Here is a 25,620-nt window from a genome sequence, read left to right as displayed (position 1 = left end):
GGGGGGGGGCAGCACCCTGCAAGGAGGCCCCCAAGCAGCAGCACCGGAGGAACTGCACCACCTTCACCATGTACCAGCTGCACCAGCTGGAGCGGGCATTTGAGGCCTCCCACTACCCATTTACAGCCATGAGGAGCTGGCAGCCAAGGTGCACTTGCCAGAGGTGTGCATGCAGGTAAGAGCACCTCCATGGACCCAGGGAGGAAGCTGTATCCATATAGGGACCCTCCCAATGCGTAGGTAGAAAAGAAACTGGGAAGGCCTCCCGGAGGAGGGGATGTGGGACTGAGGCTCTGACATCTGAGTAGGAGTTTGCCAGCTAGAAAAGAGAGAGGGCGTTTTTCTAGGCATCCAAACAGCTTGTACAAGGATGTGCAGTGATTAAGTCAGAGGCATTTCCATTGAGCTCGGTGGAAGGGGAGGCAGAAAATGGAGCTGAGAAAGATCTCTGAAGGTTTTCGAATGCTGAGCTGAGCCACTTGGACTTCATGATCAAGGGCCAGAAGAGACGAGGGAGGAGGCTGAGGAGCCTGAGGACCTGGGCAAAGAGTATGGTGAGGAGGGATTAGATTCAGAAAAGATTTAGGGGCGATGTGATGGGGACCACAAGTACAGCCTTGAGACAGAATAACAAAACCTGTTGGTACTGCAGCAGGCTGAGAAGTTCAGAGTGGGACGCTGTGGTTTGGGGAGGAGCGGGTTGTCTTCCCCACCAGTCCTGGGCTGGAGCACCCTCTCTCTACATCCAGGTGTGGTTCCAGAACCACCGGGCCAAGTGGCAGCGCCAGGAGCGTCTGGAGTCGGGCTCGGGGGCCATGGCAGCCCCGAGGCTCCCTGAGACCCCAGCCCTGCCGTTTGCCCACCCTCCAGCCACGCCACTGCCCCTGGATCCCTAGGTGGGCCCCGAGCCCCCCGCATTGCCAGCCCTCCCTCACTTCCTGGGCCCCGGCCCGGGCTGCAGGCATCCTTTGGGCCCCATGTCTTTGGAACGGCCTTCGTGGATGGCTTCACCCTGGAGGAGACATCCTTTTGGCTGTTGGCCAAGGAGCACACACAAACTCTGGACAGGACCTGGCCAACGGCTTGAACCTGGTGCCCGCTCAGCTCTCCCTCTTCAACCTGTCCCAAGGGCCTGGGACGTGCTAGGTGACAGACCTAGGCAAGGTTACAGAGTAGCCCAACCATCAGGTCAAGCTATCACTGAAGAGCAAGACTTGAGACCCTTGCCATCCCTCTCCTCCCCATCCATGGCCACCCATGCTGGGTCCCAACCCACCTCATCCTTCCTTTCAGGGAGACTGCTGCCCAGTCTTGGGAAGGAGGTGGCCACAGGGTTCCCATGCCAGGGGGCGGGGCCCTGGGTGGCCTGAGGGGGGAGTCTCTGCCCTTCTTGGCGCCTCAGTGCCCCCTCTGTCAAATGGGGGGGTGGGGGTGGATTTGGAGGCTCTGGGACGGTAAGGCTATAATCAGGAGCTACCGACACCTTAATTCTGCGAGTCGATGACTCTAAATCCCTCCTAATCTTTCAGCAGCAGAGGTGCCCGACTTTCAGGGCCTCCCTCTTCAAGAAATATTATAACTAATAACAGCAGAGCAGCTGCTGTCCAGGGGCTTCCTTTCACAGCGTGCTCCTGGCCCAAGCCGAGCATATGAGGCAAGAACAGCCCTCAGCCCCACTGTACAATGAGGTAACTGAGGCCCAGAGTTGGGAAGCCAGTTTACTGAAGCCACACAGCCAATAAGAGGTGCAGCTCTTTTTCAAACTCGTGCCTGACTCCATTGCCCCAGGCGCACACTGGGTCCTTACTAGCGTGGGAAGCAGCGGCACCCAGGTCAGAGCTAATGGGGGATGGGAGAATACTGTCTGTCCTTGCTCCTTCCATGTTTCAAAGTGTGGCTTATGTCCCCACTGACCAGATACCATCACGTCTCCTAGCCCAGTCAGGCTGGGATGGGGCCCTGGTGGCAAGGCCAGCATTTGTTCTGTCCAACCCAATACATCCATCCATCCACCCATCCAATAAGCAATGGGGACACAACAGTAAACAAAACAAAAATCGCTACCCTAATGGAGCCATCGTTCCAGGGGGAGACACAAGATGCATGAATAAAAAATAAATAAAACATAAAACACCAGCTGGTGGTAAATACAAGGGAGAAAAATAAAGCCAGGAAGGGCGATTGGGAGTGCAAGGCAGGTGTTGCAGTTGAATATGGTGGTTAGGGGAGGCTTCACAGTGACCTGAGCAGAGACCTGGAGGTGAAGGAGGGAGCCACGGGGACACCAGGGGAAGAGCGACCCAGGCAACAGTCATAGGTGCAAAGGCCCTGAGGCACAGCCCAGCCACGTGAGTTAGAGGAACAGCAAAGAGCCTGTGTGTCACATGGAGCAGTGGGAGGGGGAGAGAGAAGGTGAGGGCAGGGAGGTGACAGGGCAGGGCAGGTAGGGCCTGTTGCAATTACAACTTTGGTTTTTAGGGCTGGCTGAGTGGTGCGTTGGTTAAGAGCTGGCTTGGGATGCCAGAGGGCCCCAGTTTGGATCCCACATATGAGGGCCAGTGACACTGCCCTCTACAGCTAAGATGCTGAACAACAGCTTGACCTGGAGCGGGGCTGCCGTGAATCACCGGTGATGGCATAGGCTGCAGCTCCTGCTGCAGTGGGTTGCCATGGGCTACCGTGTGTAGCCAGCAGCCAGCGTGAGCGGCCAGCAGCCGCAGTGAGCGGCCGTCCAGAAGCCGGCGACTGATCTGCCTCGCCCGGGAAGAGCGCAGTGATGGTGCCAACTTGGGCCAGTGAAGCAACGTCCTCCACAACTAGACTGAAGAACAAAAGGACAGCAACTTGTCTGTTCCCCTTCCCCCAATTCCCCAATGCTGTTCCCAGCCCCCAATTCCCCAATAAAAATCTTTAAAAAAAAAAAAAACTTTGGTTTTTACTGATATCATGGGAAGGTTGGGATGTTCCGCATACCTAGGGCTGCCACCAGGGAGAGCATGTTCTGGGTAATCCCCTCAGCAGAGTCCTCTTAAGCCAGCGGTTCTCAACCTTCCTAATGCTGCGACCCCTTAATACAGTTCCTCATGTTGTGGTGACCCCCAACCATAAAATTATTTTCATTGCTACTCTATAACTGTAATTTTGCTACTGTTATGAATCGTAATGTAAATATCTTTTTGTTTTCCGATGGTCTTAGGCAACCCCTGTGAAAGGGTCGTTCAACCCCCAAAGGGGTCGCGACCCACAGATTGAGAACCGCTGTCTTAAGCGGATAAGGGCTCTCATTTTCCTGGGACCAGGCAGAATTAGCTGTGGAAACTTTGCCCCGCCCCTCCAGTGTGAACACTGGGGCATGGAGGATGGCACCCATCCAGACGCACAGGTGCCTACTGGAGACAGTGGGGCCATAGCAGTGGGTAGGGCCTTACAGGCATTGCTTGGTGTGCCCCCACCCCAGCCTCCTCCAATCGGGTGGGTTCTGGCCTTGTCCCTGGGCTGCTGTCCTCCCTCACAGCCAAGCAAGGCAGGAGTTAGGGCCACCCAGAGCTGGGATGCTCACTGGGGCTGTGGATTAGGTTCAGGGTGCCTCGTGCATACTCCAGGATGCATTTCCTGGGGATGGGGGAGGGGGGCAGTGAGACCTAGGCACTAGTTGGGGTGGATAGGACGGTTGGTAGGCCCATGTTCCTGGGATCAAGTGATTGGCCAATGAAGATAACCTTTGACCTTGGCAGGAAAAAAAGGAAAGTCCTTTACATCTGGCTGTATTTGCTGAGCTGGGGCGAGGGGCGACGGGTGTTGGCCAGAAGCCCTGAGCCACCCCTGCCCAAGAGAACTACCACGTGGGGGTCAAAAGGACCCAGAGATGGAGGGAGCCACACAGCTGAATGCTGAAGCATCTGGATCCAGCTATGCCTGAAGCGAGCCCGACCCCTGGACCTTTCAGTTCCAGAAGCTCGTCAACTCTGTTCTGCTTCACAAGGCTTGAGTCAGGTTTGAATCCCTTGCAACCAAGAGAGGCTTTGATAGAAAAACCTCCCCTTTGAGGAGTGGGGTTGGGGCCTTTTGGGCAGTGCTAGGAATTCCAGGAATCAGTGCGAGAAGCCCAGTGAGGTCTGGAGGTGAAGCTGGGCCTGCAGAAGCCCAGCCGATAACAAGGAATGGAGGTTGGGGCCATGGGACCACTGTGTCTTAGGAGGTGCCCACCACCTCTCCACCACCTGCCCCACTTCCCGCCGGCACATCAGACAACACCCAGTGGCATCCAGGATCTGCCAATGACAACCCCAAGAGGTCTTTATTGGTCCCTTGGACCCGGACCCTGATCCAGCCTTGCTGTGGGGGGTCACACAGGAACACAGATAAGGAAAAGTCTGTTTCCTCTAGGAAAAGAAAAACTCTTCTGTGGGGCAGGATGGGGAAGGTGTTGTACCCCTCTGGGGTCCTCCTTTTGTGCCTACCGAGGTCCTTTGGTGGGTCAGTGTGCTCTGGTCCCTTCACCCCTAGAACTTTTGGTTCTTGCTCAGCCGGTTGTGGCGCCAGATGTTGTGTTTCCGCAGCAGCCGCCAGTAATCCCGGGTTTCAGGGTCCAGCTCCTCCAGCTTCTTGGGGGGACCCACATTCATCTGGAACAGCCTGATGGAATATGGGCAGGAATCAGGGCTACCCAGCAAACCGCCCCCAACTCCCCAGCCCCAGGTACCTTGGAAAGAGGCAGTGCGGAGGCAGTAGCAGGACTGGGTCCATGGGGCTGCGTGATCTTAGGGTGGTCACTCCCCCTCCCTGAACTGGGTTCCTGGCTGTGGAACAAGGGGGAACCACCATCCCAAAGGTGCCTATCTGAGGCAGGCACATGCCAAGGCTTCTGCCTCCTGGCCATTGTCTGTGCTGTGCTGCCTCTCACTCCACCTTTCTGAACTTTCCCCAGCTTTACATGTCAATGGCTTCCATGTTCTGCCCACTGCTCTGGGGGCCAAGAGTAAAATCCAAATTCTCCCTGCAGAGCCCAAGCCCTGCCAGGACTGGGCTCTGTAACCTCCCTGCTGTCTCTCCCTATTCTCCACCTTGCTCCCTGCAGTTCCGCTTATAAATCAAGTATAGTCCTGCCACAGAGCCTTTGCACTGGCTGTTCCCTCCACCTCTGAAGCCCCTTCCACCCACTCAGGTCTTGACCAATGCATCATCTTCCCAGAGAAGCCCTCCCAGAAACCTCAGATTCGATCAGCCAGGCTCCTCCTCACCCCGTCACTGGTTCTCCCTGCTGTCCAGCCTGGCCCACTCACCACTCGGGGTACTCAGCATCAGGCTTCAGGGCCACATCCTGGCCCTCCTTGTAGATGTTGACACCCATGGCGTGCGTGGTAAGCCGGATGGGGTCTGTGCACACCTCTGGGTCCTTCAGGGCATCGCTGACCACACCGGCTTTGCTGCCTTTGCCACCTTTAATGACTGAGATAGAGGGGGGAGTCAGTTCAGCCCAGCTCTGCCCGCAGGAGGCCAGCCTTTCTTTCCTGCTGCCTGTCTCTCTGGGTGGCCCCCAGCCTTGGCTGCACCGTGTCTGCTGCACTCAAAATGATTCTAAATAACACCGATGCTCAGAATGACCAAGTCATTCCTTTTAAATTCTATTTTGATTCTTACTTATCTCAGGGAGAAAGTGCTGCTGTGTCTCTTTAAGGCCTAAAATTAATTTGCCAATTGCCTTCTCTCAACAAGGAAATCAGGCAAGGCTATATCCAACTAAAATTCAAATAACCTTGCTTTGTTTTTGCTTACGTGGTTAATACTGAGATGGGCTTCACTGCATCCTCGAATTTCTGGCGATGACTCGCCAAAGGTCAGTGACTAGGGCAGAAACAGGATTGAGACCCAAGTTCCTAACTTCCTACCACCCACCCACTACCCAAAGAAAACAAACCCACGCTTGCGCAGTGAAGCGCGTTTGCTCCAAGTAACACCCCGTCACTTCCTGCTCAGCTTCAGGCTGGAGCCTGCGCAGTGAATCCTATCGCGCCCTGGGCCCCTCAAACTGCGCTTGCGCGTAAAACCCAGCCGTCTGCCTCTTCATGCTCGTTCGTCAATTTTAAGAACCACCTCCCCAAACAGCGCCTGCGCACTACTAACTACCCACTATCCCCACCGTCCCCATGTTGGTTCCTCTTAATTCAGTTTACCCGGTCTCTTGGCATAATCCCGTACAAGGAGTCTTCCAGGAGCGGCAGGATCCGGGAGCTCCCGAGCCCGCCAGCCAGCCCAGGTCCGGGTAGCCCCGAAGAGTCGTCTGGCAGCCATGACGTACGCCGGCCTGTCCGTGCACGTTTCCGGAGACGTCAGCGGCCACAGGGTGCTTGGGAGTTAGAAGCGCCTAGAGATTCTTGGGAAATGTATTCCAGCCTTAGGCATACATTCCTTGACTTTAAACTTTTATAGATACCCCAGTTACTGTATGAGGAGACTTTCAAAGGATGTTTCATTTACTTATTGCCCTTCTTCGGTTACTTATTTACTTTAACGCCTTATACCTGATTCTACCCCATGAGCAACTACTTAAAATCTAAAAGTCATTAAAAAGCTAACACTTATTAGACTTTATATTCCGGTCTAATTGGAAAGTCCTTAACTGGCTTGACCTCGTTTAATCCTCACAATTACGAGGTATTAGCCCCCAGTTTATAATTGAGGAAACCGAGGCTCAGGGAGAAAACGTTAAGCCAAGACGTACCACTCTCTCCCCCTACTGTGAGCCAAACCGGTAAGTCCAAGTCCGTTTGAAATAGGCTCCCCGCGCTGCTTCCGGTGTCCCCGTAGTTGAAAGAAACCACTTTTCATTCTCCTTTAGTATTTTCCAGTCCCATATCTTCCCATCTACCATCCCTTGGAATAATGACCACAGCCGTAGGATGCAGGCAGTGATTATTAACCCCATTTTGCAGTTGAGGAAACAGGCCCACAGGACTAGCCGAGTTCCCACCGGGCGTAAATGGAAAGCCGGGATTCTAACCTGAGAGACCGACAACTAGCGCCCCCACGCGGCGAGGCTGACTGGGGGGGAACTACATTTCCCAGCAGGCCCGCAAGGGTGCGCGTGCCCAGTGGGCCGGAATCGCTGCGCGCAGTTATTTGCCGGCGCCCTGGCCAGGAATGGCGGTCGGCGGTGGCTGGGAAGACCCATCGACCCGGGACGTGGGATCCTGGGGACCGCGCAGGGTGAGGCCACCTCGGTTTGGGAAGTGAGTGTCCCGGCAGGGCAGAGCAGGGCCTGGGGCCAGCGCCTGAGGTCACGGGTCTGAAGTCTTGAGTCTGGGGTCTGCATAAGGACTGGGGTCTTAACTCGTACCTTTAGGCTCGAGTTGTGTCTTCAGACTGGGTCTGAGGTCCGGGTCTGTGTCTGGGGTCCATCTTGAACTTGGTGTTGGAGGTTTTGAGATTTGGGTCAACTTTTGTCGTCTTGGGTCTCTAGCATTAAGTCTGAGGTCCTGGGTCTAAAGTCTTGGGCTGGGATCTTGTGTCCGTGGTCTCAGGGACCTGCACCTGTTGGGCCTGTATAGTCAGGGTGTGTTTCAAGCCCGGGTTCCACGTCGCTGGGGAGGAAGACTTGGAAAAGTAAGGACTGGGGTAAACAGGGTCCCCTGGTGGGGAAGAGGCCTTGGGTATAGAGGACTCCCACACCGCCACCACCACACCACTCCCTGACCCCCGCCCCGCCCTGCCCCGGGTTTGGAGCCCAGGATACCACTGCTTTACAACTGCCCATTCTGTGCCTCAGTTTCCTCAACTGTAAAATGGGGATCATAGCCGACCCTTCCTTGCAGGGTATGGTGGAGATTAAATTATGTGTCATGTATAAACAGTTAGAGCCTGGCGATCTAATCTTTGATTTTCTTTTAGATACTGGCCTGAGCCTGGGGCATGGAATTCCTAACAACCCCGGGACCCCCTCTGGGGCCTCCAGCCATGGACTTGGAGGAGCCCAGGGACACGCTTGCGCCCTCGCAGGACTTCCCCCCTGACTCCCAGTGGGACCCGGTGCCAGGAGGCCCCAGCAGCCTCAGTCAAATGGAACTTGACAGGCCAGATATTCAGGACCTTGTACAACAGTTTGAGGCTCTGCCAGGCGATCTGGCAGGCCTGTCCTCAGATGGATCCCCCTGTCCCCTGCACATTGCCACTGGCCACGGCCTGGCCTCCCAGGACCTAGCCGATGCCCATGGGCTCTTGTCTGCTGAGGCTGGCCGAGACGACCTGCTGAGCCTTTTGCATCTCAAGGAGTCCCCTCCTTCCCAGTCTTGTTCCAAGGAGCCTCCAGATCCTGCTCCTCACATGTTGCAGCCCCCTGAGGACCCAGATAGGGATACTGGCCCCCAGCAATGGGCAGAGGGAGCCTCTGCTGAGCGACGTGGCAGCAGAAGCTCAAGCAGCTCCACGGAACCCTGGCTGGAGATGGTCCCTCTGATTGTTCCTGAAGAGCAGCCTGCCAGTACTGAGGTAGTGCCTGCCCCCCCCCCCGCCCCCCAGACCTCCTCTGCTGCCAGGAGCCAAGCTGGGGGGACTCAGCCCTGCCCCTTTTCTGTCTTCTAGAGCTCCAAGACTGTGGCTTCATACCCGGCCCTCCAGGAGGGTGAGTGTCCTGCCCACCCTGGCCCCAGGGACCTAGGGGTTTCAGAACAGCCTGAATCAGGTTCCTGAAATCTGACACAGTTTGCCGGTACGGAGGTGCTTCTAGAGAGGCTGAGGTTGGTTTTGATTTCAGACGGCCTGAGAGAAGAGAGACAGTTTTGAAAATGTTATAGAATGAGTAAAGGTTGATAAGATAGGCTTGGGTATTTGTAGCACTCCATTGTAGAGCAGGGGTTGGCAAGTTACCGTCTGTGGACCAACTCCAGCCTACCACCTGTTCTGGTATGTCTTGTGATCTGTGATGGCTTTTGCATTTGTAAGTGGGTGGAAAAAATCAAAAGAAGAAAAATATTTCTTGACACATGAAAATAACATGCAATTCAAATTTCAGTGTCCACAAATAAAATTTTACTGGGACACAATCATGCCCATTCATTTCCATACATATGGTCTGTGGTGGCTTTCGTGTTACAATGGCCAGGTTGAGTTGCAACAGAGACCATCTGGCTCACAAAATAACAAATATTTAGTGTTTGGCCCTTTGCAGGAAAGTTTGCCAGTCTCTGCCCTGAAGTCATGGGAAGAACCAGTGGCCACCTGGAATACTGTAGAATTTCACCCCAAATTATCTGAGGCTATATATGTCAAAGAGCAAAGTCTATGTGAGAAGAGGAGCTGGCTTGGACCTATAGTTCCAAGAAGGCTCTGGAGTCACAGGTGGAGCTGTGACTCACCTAGGCAGTTCTAGAACTTGGCATTTTGCCTGTATTTCTAGATTAAAGGAACTTCTGGAATGACGAACAGAGCTGTCTGGGGCTACTCAGACTGGGGAGGGAGTTTTTAGAACCACAGAGTGAGTAGAACTTACCCGTGGTTCTAGACCAGTAGGAGGTATTCCAGAACTGGGCAGAGATATCCAATTCTAGAGTCATCAGAAAGTTCTAGAGTGGTGCCATACAATAGAAATATAATGTGAGCCATATGTGACTTGAAATTTTCTAGTTATCCATATTTCAAAAAACGGTAATATTAATAACACATTTTAGTTAACCAAATATATTTAATATTTCAACATAATCAACATTTTACAATTATTTTATTTTTTGTTCATATTAGAGCCTCAAGATTTAGTGTGCATTTTGTATTTACAGCACACCTTAATCCAGACCAGCCACATTTTAAGTGCATAATACTTGCATGTGCAGGTGGCTGCCATATTGGACGGTACAGTCCTGGAACCCTTGAGCAGAGTTGTCTATCGTTCCAGAATGCTTAGATCATGAAGGACAACAGGCACAGCTGCCTGTGGTTTAAGTTCATAGGAGTGTGGTTTAATTCACTGGGACCTATACCTGTGATTCCAAACCAAAAAGCAATAACTATTGGTTAGAACATCCCAGAACTGCCGGCACAGCTGTCTGGTCCTTGTTGCTTGGGATTCTAGAGCCATGGGGGCAAAGCTTTATATGGTTCTGGGCTGGCTTGGGGGAATTCTAGAACCATGAGCAGAGTTGTTCGTTTCTGGGTGTTCGGATAATTCTCAGGATCACAGGGTGTCTCTGTAGTCACGAAGTATTGACAGGATTCTAGAACCATAGAAAGAGCTACCCGATGCTATCATAATTAAGAAGTTATAGAATCATGGAGTGGAAAAGTCTGATTCTGGAGTGGTGTAGGTTTCTAGAATTGCTGACAGAATTTTGTGGTTTGAAACTTGTCGGGGAGTTCTAGAGACATAAATCAGAGCCATGTGGGGTTCTATACAGTCTGAGAGTTTTAGACATGTGGACAGTTTCTCTCTGGGCAATTCTATGACCAAGGTGTAGAGTTGTCTACTGTCCTGGAGTGATAGGGGAGAATTCTAGGACAATGGGCAGAGTTAATTGCCTCTAGATTGATGGGGAATTCCAGAACCGTTGAGTGGAGTTGATACAGTTCTATGCTGTTTCAGATTTTAGAAATGAAGTGGAACCATCTGGATCTAGCCTGACCATGGAATTCTAGAAATGCAGGGTGCAGGTATCTGTGAGCACTAGTGCTGTTTTGGATTAGCTGTGGTTCTGGACTCACAGAAGCCCCTAGAAACTGGATCCTCTGCCTGGGAGTCCTTGAGCTATGGACAGAGCTGGCTCTAGGACTACTTGATAGCCTTAGATTTGCGAGGGCTGAGCTGCTGGGCTTGGGCTCCGGCTGATGGGATGGTCCTGGACCATGGTGGGGACCCGTGCGCCTCAACAGTACTGTCATGAGAGGGTAGATTTATCTGTGCTTCTAGTCTGTTCTGGCAGCAGAGACCCTGGGCCAAGCCCATGGGGGTCAACGAGTCTGGTCAGGGCTCTCGAGGGCTGATGCCTCCATTGTTGCCCTCAGTTTTGGGTCCCTGTGACCATGAAGATCTCCTCGATGGTGTCATATTTGGGGCCAAATACCTGGGCTCCACCCAGCTGGTGTCTGAGCGGAACCCGCCCCCCAGCACGCGCATGGCACAGGCCCAGGAGGCCATGGATCGTGTCAAGGTGAAGCCAAGGGCCAATGGGCGGGCAGGTGGGCTGCAGGCTGGCTCCTCCGAGGCCCTGGAGCCTAGTGGGTCTTTGGGGTCCTCTACCTCCCACACCACCCCCTACAGGCCCCCGATGGGGAGACCCAGCCCATGACAGAGGTGGACCTCTTCATCTCCACCAAGAGGGTCAAGGTTCTGATCGCTGAATCCCAGGTACAGGGTCCAGGCCTGGCCTCTGGGGTGTGCGGAGCTCCACTGAAGCCCCTGCTGCCCACCCAAGCCTGATCTGCACCTCTCCAGGAGGCCATGATGGACCACACCCTGCAGACCATCTCCTACATCGCTGACATCGGCAGTGTGCTGGTGATTATGGCCCGCCGGCGGCTGCCCCGACAGCCAGCATCCCAGGCCCACGGCCCCCAGCTCTACAAGATGATCTGCCATGTTTTCCACTCAAAGAACGTGAGTAGGTCTCTGGGTGTCCTGGGGGAGAGGAGGACTCAAGGCAGCCCCCACCCTCCTCCAAAGCCACCTGGTCGCACCCTCACCCGAGCATCTTTTTATTGGTCCTCAGCGCTGGCTGCTGTCGCCCACCCCTCCCGTAGGTCCCGCATGTTCCAGTTTTTACATAAGACTTTCAGACTGGCGACTGACTCCCAAAACCTTCCCTGCCCCTGACTTGTCTGCTCTCCTGCTCCCAATATATCCCCCAAGACAGCAGCTATTTTCCTGAAAGCTGCCCAGGCTGTCTCCTGGGAATCTTGTCCCAGGTGGGGTGGGAGGGCTGGGCTCTAAGGTTGTCAGAGAATTTGGGGGACCAGAAGGAGGAGGGCAGGACATCCCCAGAGAGATGCTGCCCATCCACCACAGGCCCAGCTCATTGCTCAGGCCATTGGCCAGGCCTTCGCCGTGGCCTACAGCCAGTTCCTGCGGGAAAATGGCATTGACCCCAGTCAGGTGGGCGCCCAGCAGAACCAAGGGGCCATGGACCCTGGCCACCTCCACAACGGGGACCTCGACCACTTCTCCAACAGTGAGAACTGCAGGGAGGTGAGCAAATGGGCGGGCAACCTCCTACCAACCCCCCACCGAGTGGCCCTCATACCCACCTGTGTCCCCTCCCAGGTGGTCATCGAGAAGCGCAGGGGTGAGGGCCTGGGAATGGCCCTGGTGGAGTCGGGCTGGGGCTCCTTGCTGCCCACTGCTGTCATTGCCAACCTGCTGCACAGGGGCCCCGCCGAGCGCTCGGGGGCCCTTAGCATCGGGGACCGCCTTACTGCCATCAATGGGACCAGCCTTGTGGGGCTGCCCCTGGCCACCGTCCAGGCTGCCATCCGTGTGAGTTCTCCTGGGGTGGCAGACGCCAGAGGGTGTGCCCCAAGGGCCCCCCGATGGCAGGCCCACCTCCCCATGTAGCTGGGAAGGGGTGCCCAAGGCCACAGAGGTACCTTTTCTGGACAGGTCTCTGAGGCCCAGCCCAGAAGGGACCAGTTAGAACTTAAAGTCCTACTGGCTCCTGTGCACTTAGGGAAACTGAGGCTGGGAGAGGGGAAGTTGCCCATCCAGGGTGACCTCACCGGTGTGGGAACGGGATTGGAGTGTAGGCGGCTAGTGGCAGAGCCAGCGGCTTTTCCTGTCTTCTGTGAGGCAGCAAGTGTGCTCTTGTGTCTTGACCTTTGTTGCCCACATGGGGAACTGAACACCCAGAGATGAAGGACCTGGCCAGGTCAGAAGGGCAGGTCTGACATGGTTCACGTAGCATGCCACTGAGTGTTTGTCACCCTGCGTGGTAGACACTGCTAGAAACTTGATTTTGACCATGAGGAAACAGGCCCAAGGAGTCAGGGAGGTGAGAGGCCGCACTGCTTCAATGCTGAGGCCACCCAGCTCCTGTCTGTGTTAACTGCTTCTCAAGGGCTCTTCTAGAATCTAGAAGGTCTTCTAGAGCCTTGACTCCAAATCTCCATTTTACCGGTGGATAAACTGAGGCCCAGAGGAGGCTGCAGCTTGCCAAGAGGTCCAGCAGCCCCCAGAGGCCCAGGTCGGCCAATGCCCCCCATCCTTCACAGGAGGTGAAGTCGCAGACGTTGGTGACCCTCAGCATCGTCCACTGCCCCCCGGTCACCACGGCCATCATCCGCCGACCCCACGCTCGAGAGCAGCTGGGCTTCTGCGTGGAGGATGGCATTGTGAGACTCCAGCTCAAGGCACCGGGTGGGGTGTGGGCGGCCCCCAGTGTGGCCCTCTGAGCAGCATGGCCCCCTTCTGTCCCCTGCCAGATCTGCAGTCTCCTCCGTGGGGGCATCGCCGAGCGCGGGGGCATCCGCGTGGGGCACCGCATCATTGAGATCAATGGACACAGTGTGGTGGCCACACCACACGCCCGAGTCATTGAGCTTCTCATGGAGGCCCACACTGAGGTATGCGGGCAGTGGGTGGGATCGGGGTGCCCTCCCACCAGTCCAGGCCTGCCCCGAGCCGCTTCCTCCTCTCCCTTCCCCCAGGTCCACATCAAGACCATGCCAGCGGCCACCTACCGCCTGCTCACAGGCCAGGAGCAGCCCGTGTACCTGTGACTGGTCATCACCCCCACCGCTGTGCCTTAGCCCCACCAGCCTTGGAACTCTGTCCATGGTGCCTCCTTGGCTGGATAGGGCCCCAGATGATTCTTGGCTCTATATTATTTTCTGATGTAAAAAAATTAAAAGCTTATCAAATGAGTGAGGTCTGAGATCAGGGTATGTAGGGTTGAGAGAGGAAAAACAGGACCCTGGCCCCATGTCCTTCCTGGAAGCCACTAGAAGCCAGTACTGTGAAAATATTTATTAAAGACCAGGTGGAGGGAGGTGGTTCTGGATGGGAATCTGAGTCCCATCTCCTGGGAAGAAAAGGGAGGACGGCCCAGCTGGCCACCTGGGAGGGAATCACAGGTCAGTGGCTGGGCCCCAGTCATAGCTGTCTTCATCAGAGGACTCCATATCTCTGGCTCGTGTAAACTTTTTCCTCAGAGCTTCTCGCTCATATGTCCTAGGCATCAGGAAAAAAAATAGAGGCTATGGGTGGGGTGGGTGTGGACTTAACTACTGTTAACAAAAGCTGACTCTGCTAGGCACAGTGGGTGTGGGCAGAGATGAGCAAGACTGGGCATTTGGGGGTTGAGCCTTATTAATGAGCTCCTACACAGCCTTCAAAGCCCTGGCTCCAGTACTCCCTCCTTCAGGAAGTCTTAGTGCTCCCAGAAGGAGGATTCCTACATCCATGGCCCTGGCTACATGGGGCTTAGAGTGGCTTTGGCTGGCTATACTGCCCACCAGGCTAGGAGCACGACGAAGGCATTGCTTGCTTCTAGGTCTCTTTTTCACCTCCGCCCAAACCCTGAGTCCCAGGGAAATGGTTGAGGGGCCCCAGCCTGGAGTATAGGGACTCTCACCGCATGCTGTCTTGTTGCCACTGAACCTGTGGGTGGCGGCTGTCCTCCTTGGAAGGAGAAAGGAGGTTAATCCTTCCCCCAAAAATATGATCACTTTCCCACCGTTGTCCAGGCAGTACTACCCACAGGCTTTCTCCTTGCCACCCCCCTCCCAAGTCTGCATCTCATCCCCAATTTTAAATGATAAAACAGGCTGGGACAGGGAAAGGCCTTGGCTGAGATCTAGCCTGTCAACAAAGGGGGAATTGGGTTTTCCATCAGTAAAATTTCCCAGAGGGTTGTTGTCAGGAGTTCATAAATAAGTTTGCATATGTAAAACGCTTAGAATAGTGCCTGCCCCATAAGTAGGCATCCATGGACAGTTGAGCAGGTCGGGCACTGCACAACCCCAGGGAGTATCACTCTAACTAGAGACATCATAGATTGGTACATTTGTACATTTACCTAGACAGGCACTGTAGAGGCTGAGGCAGCCCCACGGAACTAAATAAATACTGTATTTGTTATTGTTAAATATCCAATTACTGTGGGCCAGAACTTGGGCTGTGTTGAGTTTAAACAACCACCCTGTGATGTCAAAACTTTTAGCATCTGTCCCAGATAAGTATCCCAGATAACTTTGTGCACAGAAGTTAAAATATCTGCTGTAAGTGACTCATTGGTTCATAGAGCCTAAGTCTGGGTCCCAGATATTGATCTGATTACTTCCTGGCAGAAAATAGGGTCCCCATGTGTCTCTGTCCGGTCCTCAGACCTTTGCTGGGGCTACCCCCATGCCCTGCTCACCTGGGCCTCTTGGTGACCTGAGGATCTTCCATGATCCCTTGGGCTTTGGGTCTCATCTGCCATCACGGGCTCGGATGACCGGGCCAGGGCTGGCATCAGGGGCCCATTGTCCACGTCCGTGTGGGGCCCACCCTCACCGTCCGTGTAGCCCTCACCATCCGTGTAGCCCTCGCCATCTGTCTCATAGTTGCTGTTGACCCGGCTGTCACAGCTCAGATCAGTGGAGCTGTCAGCCAGGCCGTGGTGAGGGAGGTCCAGGTTGTCCTCCAAGGAGCTGTCCAGCTGTGGGGTGGGCATGGCCTAGCTGAGCCAAGAACCCCAGCCCAGGCCTTCCCGGATATCTGACCAAACCCCAACCCAGGACACCACCTTCACACTCCAGGTAAGACCCTTGATCTTCAAGTTGAGGCTTAACCCTTGACCTCACGGTGAATTCTGACCACTGACCCTTTGCTTGACTCAAGGTTAAGCCCCCAAATCTAAGCTGAGCCCCAACCCTTGACTCCAGCCCCAGGCCCCCCCCCCCAACCAGGTCCAGCCTTGGCCACACCCGACCCCTGACTTTGCCCTAAATCAAGACAAAGGCCCCAAACCCTGGCTTAATACCTACCTGGTCCTCAGCTGTCCAGATGGGCCGCATCTGCTGCTCATGGATGATGGCCTTGAGCTCCTGGTACCAGCCGTCACTCATGCCATGCAGAGGGATGGTGGCTGGAGAGGGGGCGGGGACGACCATCAGTGCGGCCGGCCGAGAAACTCACTGCCTACCCTGGGTCCCCTGCTCCCATCCTACCTGTGAAGAGGTGGTCGCTGTGCTTCCACAGCTTCTGGGCTTGAGCATAGAGGCGGCGGGTGCTGCGGCGGGAGGCAGGTGCCAGCCATTGGCGCAGTGCCTTGAGGGTCTTGCGGCTCTCAGGGGCGCAGAAGACTACAATGGGGTAGTACTGCACGTAGTTGAGGCGCTCAACTGCCGAGGGTGTCACATCTAGGAGTGCATGCTTGTCCTAGTGGGGCCCATGGTGGAGGAGGGAGAGAGTGGAGAAAAACACTCAGAGACAGGTGAAGAGTCGGAGATTAAGAGTCTGAGGTCAGAGTGGACCCCAGCATAGTGCATACACAGGCCAGCGTGTTTTGGGCGGGGGTTGGTGATAACCCAGGCCACAGTGATTTGAGCACCAGAGCCCCAGTTTGAGCCCGTCTGCCTTTTTCCAGGACTTGCTGCTATGTGACTGGGCAGCCTCTGTCTTCCTCAAGCCCCCCACATCACAAAGCCTCCGAGAGGGGGAATCTGTGGGAGAACACTTGTGGCCATGGGGTGAGAAGAGGTTGGATGCCTGGGCCTCAGTTTCCCCACCCATGAAATGGTACCCACACACAGCCCTGCTTACTTTCTCCGCAATCACCCGCACGGTGTCCAGTTTGATGATCTTAGAGGGGCTCTCGGTCCTTAACACGCTCTCTGTGGAGGGGAGTGGCAATCAGCAGCTTCAGGAGGGCGGTCCCCTAATCCCTCAAATTCATGTCTACCTGCCCCTCCCATGTTCAAGAACCCACCATAGCTCCCCATTGCCTTTGAGAGGAATCCTAACAGCAGCAGCAGCTGATCTGTTCTCCTCGACCTCGGCCCTCAACTCCTCCCGAGGAGGGTGGCTGTTACTGGCCCATCCGGCAGATGGGGAAACAGCCTCAGGGACATAAGGTCACCAGCTCAGGGTCATGGAGCCAAAGAGTGGCAAGGTCAGGAGCCTGATGCAGAGTCTGTGCTCCAGACATTCTCCCAGGCATGGTCCCAACTCCAGGCCTTTGCTCAGGCTGTGACCCAAAAGAAGCTCCTTTTAAGTGTACAGCTCAGTGGCATTAAGCACATTCACATTGTGCAACCATCCCCACCATCATCTCCAGAACTTTCTTATCTTCCCAAACTGGAACTCTGTCCATTAAACACTCACTCCCCTCCCCTCCCCCAGCCCCTGGCACCACCATCTACTTCCTGTCTCTATGAATCTGACTCCTCTGGGGACCTCCTATGAGTGGGATCACACAGTATTTGTCCTGTGTCTGGCTTATTTCACTGAACATAATGTCCTCTGGGTTCATCCATGTTGTAGCAGGTGTCAGAATGCCCTTCCTTTTTAAAGTTGAATACTATTCCCTTGTCTGGATGGACCACACTGTGTTTATCCATCATCTGTCCATGGACACTTGAGTTTCCACCTCTCGGCTGTTGTGAATAATGCTGCTGTGAACCTTCATGTTCAAGTTGCAGCTTTCCATTTTTTTCATGTATCACAAGAAAATTATTTTTAACTTCTCTCAACCATTTAAAATATGTAAATAGCATTCTTAGCGAGCTGTATAAAAATAGCTTTGGCCTGGGAGCTGTAATTTGCTGACGCCTAATTTAATTTATTTCTGTAGTTGTTAATTTTTGTCTCCTTGGTGGACCTTGTGTATTTTGTTCGATGTGTCCATAGCTCAATAGACAAATCTCAAACAAAAGCTGGCACATTGGCTCACTTGGCAGTGGCTGCCTGGTGAACTGTGTTAAGAAGGACTCTGAGGCTCTATCCAGCCAGAGTACCACAATTGCTTGAGGACGTCTGGCCCAGGCATTGGAAGGGGTGCTGGTGGTTCATGTTCTACCTCTTAACCCCAAACAGCATCATTAACATTTCCTCTCAAGCTGCCTCAGCCCCAGGGGCTGGGAAAGGGTTGCGACATGATTCACCAGCAAGGTTGCCAAGGGACCTGGTTTCTCACCTGCAATTTCAAACTGGTCAGGCATCTCAGCAGTTAGCTTCTGCATAGCAATGTCTGCCACTGGTCCCAGGATCACCACTGGGCGCTTGAAATTGGCTGAGGGGCCAAGAAATAATGACAAGAATCATGATCCCCTTTGAGGCAGGTTCTTGCACAACCACTCCCCACTTCCTCTGTAGTAATAGCATATTGAGCCAGGACCATGGCTGCCCAGCTAAAGACTACATCTCCCAGCCTCCCTTGCAGCTAGGGATGGTCATGTAACTAAGTTCTGGTCAATGGAGTACAAGCAGAATTGTGTACAATTTGGGGTTGTATCCTTCAAGGAAAGGGGTGAGCCCTCCCCTCCCTCTTTCCCCTTCCTGCTGGCTGGAATGTGGGTATGGGTATGCCATCTTGGACCACACAGTAGGGCAGAAAAGACAAGGAGCCTGGGTCCCTGAAACTGTGAAGCAGCCAGACCACATTCAATTATTTACAGTGGTTCTGTTACTTGAAAAAGAAACTTTTTTAATGCAGCTGTCACTACAGTAGTTGAACCTAGCCAACTCAGTGGTCAGCAAACTACAACTCGAGGGCCATATCTGGCCTCCTGCTTGTTTTTGTAAATAAAGTTGTATTGGCACAGTCATGTCCATTTGTTTATGTACTGTCTCTGACTGCCTTCCTGAAGAATAGAGTGGTTTTAAACGAAACCATCTGGCCCACAAAGCCTAAAATAGTTACTGTCCAGCCCTTTGCAGGAAGAGTTTGCCAACCTCTGGACTAACTGACACATTTCCACCAATAAGGAAACGGGTGCAGAAACATCTTGGTAGGAGGACAGTGAGTAGTCAGCCCTCTGTTGGACCTTCTCTTTTTCTCCTTTCCTTCCAGGCCTATCTCTCTTACAAGCTCAATACATTCAGATTTCTAAACTTTCATTGGCTGGGGGTAGAAATTAAGTACATGGACTTTGATTTTAAGTCTTTTTCGTCTGGATGCTGGTGCAGCAGCTGGAGAGCAATCAGTCCTGTCTCATCCTGGGGGACTAGCTCTTCCCACCCTCTTGCAGTATTTTTTTTTCTAAGGGCCTCTGCACCTGGTTTTAATCCCTTCACACCTGAGGCTGTGAGCAAGCGCTTAATCTCTTCCCTTCCTGAAATCTGGATGAGGCTGTTTCCCCACCACCCTTCTCAAATAGGTCAAGTTTCTATGTGCTGGTTTTATGTGTGTGTGTGTGTGTGTGTGTGGTGTGTATTTTTTAATTGTGGTAAAATAGAGATAACAAAATTTAAATTGTGATAAAATACAGATAACATGAAATTTGCTTTCACCTGTACATTGTAAAGTATATAATTCAGTGGCATTTAGTACATTCACAATGTGGTACAACCACCACTGCCATTTAGTTCCAGAACATTCTCATCTCCCCAAAAAGAAACCCCATCCCTATGAGCAGTCACTCCCCACCCAGCCCCTGACAACGACCAACCCACTTCCTGTCTCTGTGGAAGTGTCTGTTGTGGACGTTTCACATAAATGGAATCACACAGTGTGGCCTTATGTGTCTGGCTTCCCTCACTAGGCACCGTGTGTTCAAGGTCCATCCACTTGAAGCGAGTGTCAGCGCCTCCTTTTCATGGCTGAGTGACACTCCAGTGTGTGGATGAACACCATTGTGTTGATCCATTCACCAGCTGATGGACACTTGGGTTGTTATGAATATGCTGCTGTGAACGTTCATGGACACGTTTTGGTCTGAACACCTGTTCACAGCAGACATGTATTTTTAAGGGCATCTGTTTACCTCAAGCAGACAGCCTCAAAGTGGCAGCACCCGCTAAATGAGTAACCTCCTCTCGCTGTGCTGTATAGTGCTGCAGCCGCTGGCTACGTGTGGCTCTTCTAAACCAAGATGTGCTGAGTCAAAACACACCAAATCTCGAAGACTTAGTGCAAAACAAAGATTTGAAACAGCTCCTTAATAATTTTTATATGAAAAATTTTATATGGATTATCTCTTGAAATAATATTTTGTGTATAGCATGTTAAAAATAAACTATTAAAATTATTTTCAACCATTTCTTTTTACAAATTATACATATGTGGCTCATCTATTTCTGTTGGAAATAGGAATTCATTTTTAAGGGATGAAGCCCTTTCTAGTGCCCTAAAATAACCAAAAGTGTGTATTTTGAGGGGAAGGAGAGAGGTGAGCATTGTGGTTTCTGAAGGCTGCACTACAGCTTCTTAATACTCTTATTTGAGGCTCCGCGGCCCCTCCAGCCTGGGTCCCACCTTCTCGCAGCACCACACGTTCATACGGCGGGTAGTGACCCTGCCTGGTCAGATCCGACAGGTCCTCACGGCTCCGATGAGTGGACTTCTTGGCTCCCCGACGAAGACCCCGCAGCCGCCAGAACTCAGCCCGCTGGCTGGAGCCCGCTGAGGCGCCAGGCCCAGCCCCCACGGCCTGCTGGGCAGCCTCCAGACTAGCCAGCTGCTCTGCCCTGGGGAGAAGGGAGATTACTGAGCACTGGGATCAGTGCAATAACGGCCCCAGCAACATCCTGGTGCTCGTCCACGGGACCTGTAGACAGGTCACCTCACATGGTAAAGGGATTTTGCAGATGGATCAAGTCAAGGCCTCTTAGATGGGGACGATCCTGGATTCCCTGGTGGTCCCAGTATCATCACAGGGTCCTCATTAGAGGGAGGCAGGAGGCTCAGAGACAGAGATGGAAGAGGCTGCACTGCTGGCTGTGACGATGGAGGAGGGGCCATGAGCCAGGGACGCAGTGCCTCTAAGCTGGAAAAGGCTGAAAATGGTTCTCCCAGGGGCCTCCAGAAGAACTGGCCCTGCCGTCACCTGGGTTTAGCTCCAGAAGGTTCATTTTGGACGTCTGACCTCTAAAACATGAGATAATAAATGTATGTGGTTTGAAGCCACTAAGTTTGTGGTGACTTGTTACAGCTGCCCTGGGAAATCCATACAAGTGCCAACTATACTGCCCTGAGCTTTACACGTCTCCTTGGGTTGAACCATCAACACTGTTAGGAAGTGTGACGTTGTGGGGAAACTGATACTGAGGGGGGTGGTGAGGCTGAGGGTGGGGAGAGGTCCCCACCTTCTCTGGTTGGGGATGATGCCACGCTCCTGCTTCCGGAGATCACGACCCATCCGCACCGCCAGCCAATGGCCTTCACGGGCTTGGGTCTGCCCTGGGCCTGGGTACAGCGTGTCCAGCACATGGAAGATGTCGCCGCGGGTAAAGCCTAGGCCGTAGGGTGGGCTGGGCTCCAGCTCAAAGTGTGTGCGGATATAGAAGGAGTCACCCATGCAGGACTGCACCATTTTCCGGAAGACTGTAGACAGGTGGAGGCTCCATGAGGCTGCTGGGAGTGGGCCTCACCACTGGGCCACACACAGCCCCGCTCCCCCCACACTCACTGTCCTGCTTCCGCTGCGTCACCAGCTCCACCTCCTCGCCCAGTGGCAGCCCCAGGAGGACCTGCACAGCCTCCTCGCGAGTCAGGTTCCGGAAGGGCATGTCATTCACCTGCCAGGAAGGGGGTGTGGGATGGACGAAGCTCTGGGCACAAGATCCTGGCTCTCCCTCTGGACACAGCTCACCCCCAACTGCTGCCAGAGCTGCTGTCAAGGGCCCCAGCAACTGGGGACAGCTTTCTGACTGGGGGATCACCCTGTGGCAGCCCAGGCATCACAAACACATTAAGGTCTTGACCTAGAATTCAGGCCACGGGAACTGCAATCAGTACACGAATAACCAAGAGTGTCATCATCAAGGCATGAGAACGGGGGTCACAGTAGTGACAAGATCATGACACTTGGTGGGAATTTTGTCACACGCCAGAGTCAAGACATAGGCACAGGGTTGTGACAGGGACAATGATGTATAGACATAGACAGTGGGTCACAGACAGCACTTGCTGTCAAGGTTGTGACAAGGTCATCAATATACAGATACAGACAGTGGGTCACCGACATCTGCTCTCAGGGTCATGACAGGGACAACAATATATGGACACAGGCAGTAGGTCACACCTACTCTCAGCGGACCCAGGGGAAAACACACAGGCTGTAACAGACTCTGAGTATCACCCAGCATGCCAACATGCCCACCAACAGCTGCCTCCGTGTCACCTGCAGAATCTGATCTCCCTCCTGGATGCCCTGTTCCTCGGCTGGGCTGCCCGCCTGCACCCCTGACACAAAGATGCCCATGTCATTGCCTCCGGCTAGCCGCAGCCCAATGCTGGTGCCCTTGTAGAAGCGCACCACCCGTGAGTCGGGGCTGTATCTGCAGGGGAGGCAGAGGCAGGTCAGGCTGGAGTGGGCGGAGAGGGGAATGGGCATCTTTGGGAGAGCTCTACCCCCTCTGGGCCTCAGTTTCCAAAAGACCCCCACGGGACCTGTGGTGGTCCCACCAACAAACAGGTCAGGAAGGCGGGAATATGGTGACTGGGAAGGGGTGTGGAAGTCTCGAGTTGGTAGGATTTTTTCCTGGGGCACATACCCACAGTCCTCCATGCTCCGATTGCTGGGCACCCTGTAGATGTCGTAGCTGCTTTGCCTGGGGGTGTCTGAAAGGGAACTGCTGGTCCATTTCCCAAGCACACTGGCCAGTTCAGCCTGCAAACCTTTGCTATAGAATGTCCCTGTCCCATGAAATGCCATCACCCAGCCCTCATTCCTTCCCAGGGAATTATCCCTGACATTTTAGGCCCAGTTCAACCTCTCCCACTCTGCCTGACAAAACCTCACTGGCCAGAATCAGAACAATCAGAGGAGGGGTGCTCAGGATCACCACCCACCCACCCTCCATTTACCTGGTTCCGAGAGACTTCTGGAATCCACTGAACTTTCCCGCAGAAGCTGAGGGCTCTCCCTGGTAGGAAACAGGTTTGGGGTGAGGTGGGGGTGGATGTCGGGGGGGTGATTTTTAGAATTTTCATTTATCTGAACTCAGATTCCAATCTTGCTTCTGCCCTCCTGCAGTCGTGTGATCACAAGCTCGTCGCTCTCCCCCTCAGCCTCAGCTTCCCGCTGTGAGCCCTGGGCTCGGCTGAGTCTAGTCAAGGCTTCAGTGAGGGCTGGGTCAAGATGAAGTAAATGAGCCTGGGACAAATAGTCATTTTATTGTTTTAATATTAGTGTTATAATAATAGATATTGCTATGGACTGAAGTTTATGTACTCTCCAATTCATATGCTGAAATCCTAACCCACAATGGATGTGGTGTTAGGAGGTGGGGCCTTTGGGAGGTGACTAGGTTTAGATGTGGTCATGAGGATGGGGCCCCATGATGGGAGTAATGTCCTCATAAGGAAACCCAGAGATCACGCTCTCTGCCAGGTGAGGGCACAGCTAGAAGGGCATCATCTGCAGGCCAGGAAGAACCTGGCAGGAGAGGCAGAGGCCAGTCAGGCCAGAGTGGGCAGAGAGAAAACTGGGAGCCCCCGGGAGACCCCCCCCACTCCCTCTGGGCCTCAGTTTCCCAAACAGAACCTCACCAGAACCTGACCATGCTGGCACCCTGATGTGGACTCCCAGCCTGCAGACTGTGAGAAATGTGTGTCAGCCCCCTAGTCTATGGTACTCTGTTATAGCAGCCAAAGCTAAGAGTTAAACAACATGAAAAAAAGAAAGTCCCCTGCAAAACCAGCCCACACTTTCAAAGAAACATGTGAGGAAATACGTACTTTTTAAAGAAAATCTAGATGGGCCATATGTTAGCATTTCCGACGTTCATCCTGTGAAACCCCAGTGCTGAGTGTGCGGAGGGTGGGGAAAGACATGGGAAAATACCATATTCCTTACCTCATGCCTCTCGGAACAGATAAGCAGAGTAAGGAATATGCATTAGAGAAACCCATCAAGCTACGTGGACCCCTCTGTCCAGAGACCCTTCTGTGTGCAAGTGCAATGCCCAGTAAGATCACACAAGAGTCCCCCAAAACCCTTGGAGAAATGCACCCTGTGTCATTCTACCATCTGGTTCATTCACCCCACATGATGCCAAATGCATTTTCCCTGGCCTTTTAAATGTACTCTCCAAGACATCCTTTTTCGTGGCTGTCTAGCATTTCCGAGCAAGGATATAGTATAACAATCATTGTTACTAGCAGAAGAGAAACTCACGTAGTGAACACTCACTATGGGCTAAGCGCACACATGCATCGTCTCCTTTTTGTCATCATTAATTAGCACCCTAACAAGGCAACAGTGTAGTAAGAATTGGAGCCCTGGGTGGGCCCTCCTCTGGCCTCTGAGATGGCCCTCAGTGACCCCCACCTCCTGGTAGTAGTCCCCCTTCCACAATGAACCAGGGTTGGCCTGTGTGACCAAAGGAATCCAGTGGGATTGAAAGTGTGACGCATCTGAGATTAGGTTGTGAAAAAGACTGTGGTTTCCTCTTCAGATCATCTCTCACCTGCATATGCTCTTAGATCATTCACTCTGGGAACAGTAAAGACAGGCCCACCTGGTGATGAGCTGAGTCCTCCTGTCAACAGCCAGGAGAGTGAGCTTGGAAGGGGATTATCCACCCCCCAAAGCCTACAGTCCTAGACAATGTCTCAGCTCTGACCTTGACTGTGACCTCATGAGACTGCAAATCACAACCGTTCATCTAAGCCGCCCCCTGATTTCTGACTCTCAGAAATGTTGGGGGATAAGTATTTACTGTTGTTTTGAGCTTCCAGGTTTGGGGGTAATTTGTTACGCAGCCATAGGTAATACAATAGATACAACGCCCCCCAACTTCACAGGGTGCTGAAAGCTGAAGTGAGGTGCCCATTATCTAAATAAACCCCAAGTATTGAGCATTTATATTTTTTAAGCACTAAATCGTGTCCCCTCAAAATTTACCTGCTGAAGTCCTAACCTTCAGTATCTTAGAATGTGATGCTATTTGGAAATAGGGTCATTGTACATGTAATTAGTCAAGAAGAGGTCACACTGGGGCAGGGTGAGCCCCTACCCCAACATGACTGGTGTCCTTATAAAACAGGAAGCTTTGGACACACAGGCGCACACAGAGGGAAGACGGTGTGAAGACACACAGGGAGGAGATAGCCATCTAGGAGCCAAGGAATGAATGCCGGAGGCCACCAGAAGCTGGGGGAGAGGCCTGGGACAGATTCTCCTCTGGAGCTTTCAGAGGGAGCACAGCCCTGCCAACATCCTGATTTGGGACTTCCGGACTCCAAAATTGAGAGAATGAGTTTTTGTTGTCCTAAGCCCCTCAGTTGTGGCACTTTGTTACAGCAGCCATAAGAGACGAATACAAAGTAATTGCCAGTTTTTCCCTTTTATAAACACCATCATAATGAACCTCCAGTCCCCATATACATCCATGGCTATTTTGCCTCAAGAGAAATCCCTAAAAGGGCCTTGCTGAGTCAAAGGGCTTATGCATTTTGAAGTCTTCTAGGATGCATTATAAAATTCCATCCCGTCTGCTTTAAGTCAATCCATATCTGGTTCTCCCAGTACCCAAGAACCGAAAGCCACATACTGGGG

General features: G+C 53.1%; 4 protein-coding genes across 10 annotated transcripts in view; 2 read left to right on the top strand and 2 right to left on the bottom strand.

Annotated features, from left to right (window-relative positions):
• Nucleotides 1-5: 5 nt before the first annotated feature.
• Nucleotides 6-2,542, top strand: RAX2 (retina and anterior neural fold homeobox 2; the record flags this gene model as incomplete). The annotated part of the gene is given in 4 exon segments (XM_019653323.1): nt 6-117; nt 120-175; nt 750-954; nt 957-2,542. Coding segments are annotated over 4 exon segments (504 nt in total), but the record flags the coding sequence as incomplete, so codon positions are not given.
• A 1,721-nt stretch (nt 2,543-4,263) lies between these two features.
• MRPL54 (mitochondrial ribosomal protein L54) lies at nt 4,264-6,736 on the bottom strand. Its single transcript, XM_019653460.1, has 3 exons — nt 6,174-6,736; nt 5,283-5,448; nt 4,264-4,635 (listed from the first exon to the last, which is right to left on the bottom strand). Exons 1-3 carry the CDS (start codon nt 6,289-6,291, stop codon nt 4,503-4,505), a joined length of 417 nt encoding a protein of 138 aa, XP_019509005.1. The 5' UTR covers nt 6,292-6,736; the 3' UTR covers nt 4,264-4,502.
• A 364-nt stretch (nt 6,737-7,100) lies between these two features.
• Nucleotides 7,101-13,836, top strand: APBA3 (amyloid beta precursor protein binding family A member 3). 4 transcript variants are annotated; one of them, XM_019653456.1, is made up of 11 exons: nt 7,101-7,206; nt 7,888-8,484; nt 8,578-8,617; nt 10,987-11,132; nt 11,243-11,329; nt 11,417-11,578; nt 11,987-12,166; nt 12,242-12,454; nt 13,186-13,305; nt 13,396-13,536; nt 13,621-13,836. In XM_019653456.1, the coding sequence occupies exons 2-11, from the start codon at nt 7,909-7,911 to the stop codon at nt 13,690-13,692; spliced, it is 1,737 nt and encodes a 578-aa protein (XP_019509001.1). In that variant the 5' UTR covers nt 7,101-7,206; nt 7,888-7,908; the 3' UTR covers nt 13,693-13,836. The 4 variants fall into 4 exon arrangements, with proteins under 4 accessions (XP_019509001.1, XP_019509000.1, XP_019509002.1 ...); XM_019653455.1 differs by having other exon boundaries at nt 7,103-7,229; XM_019653457.1 differs by lacking the exon at nt 11,987-12,166 and having other exon boundaries at nt 7,103-7,229.
• A 90-nt stretch (nt 13,837-13,926) lies between these two features.
• The window catches only part of TJP3 (tight junction protein 3), a 28,088-nt gene continuing 16,394 nt past the window's right edge, over nt 13,927-25,620 (bottom strand). For all 4 annotated transcript variants that reach the window (XM_019653454.1, XM_019653453.1, XM_019653451.1 and 1 more), the window contains 13 exons: nt 22,926-22,984; nt 22,613-22,679; nt 22,240-22,396; nt 21,526-21,634; nt 21,203-21,440; nt 20,373-20,584; nt 18,093-18,188; nt 16,721-16,791; nt 16,126-16,336; nt 15,943-16,043; nt 15,333-15,614; nt 14,547-14,593; nt 13,927-14,143 (listed from right to left, as the gene is read on the bottom strand). In XM_019653454.1, the coding sequence (XP_019508999.1) occupies nt 14,041-14,143; nt 14,547-14,593; nt 15,333-15,614; nt 15,943-16,043; nt 16,126-16,336; nt 16,721-16,791; nt 18,093-18,188; nt 20,373-20,584; nt 21,203-21,440; nt 21,526-21,634; nt 22,240-22,396; nt 22,613-22,679; nt 22,926-22,984 (1,753 nt within the window). In that variant the 3' untranslated portion in view covers nt 13,927-14,040. The remainder of the gene's footprint in view (nt 14,144-14,546; nt 14,594-15,332; nt 15,615-15,942; nt 16,044-16,125; nt 16,337-16,720; nt 16,792-18,092; nt 18,189-20,372; nt 20,585-21,202; nt 21,441-21,525; nt 21,635-22,239; nt 22,397-22,612; nt 22,680-22,925; nt 22,985-25,620) is intronic.

This window comes from Hipposideros armiger, unplaced genomic scaffold (genome assembly GCF_001890085.2).
Source record: "Hipposideros armiger isolate ML-2016 unplaced genomic scaffold, ASM189008v1 scaffold_202, whole genome shotgun sequence".
NCBI lineage: Eukaryota > Metazoa > Chordata > Mammalia > Chiroptera > Hipposideridae > Hipposideros > Hipposideros armiger.
The sequence above is the reverse complement of the archived record's forward strand: the minus strand, read 5'-3'. Positions and strand labels throughout refer to the sequence as shown.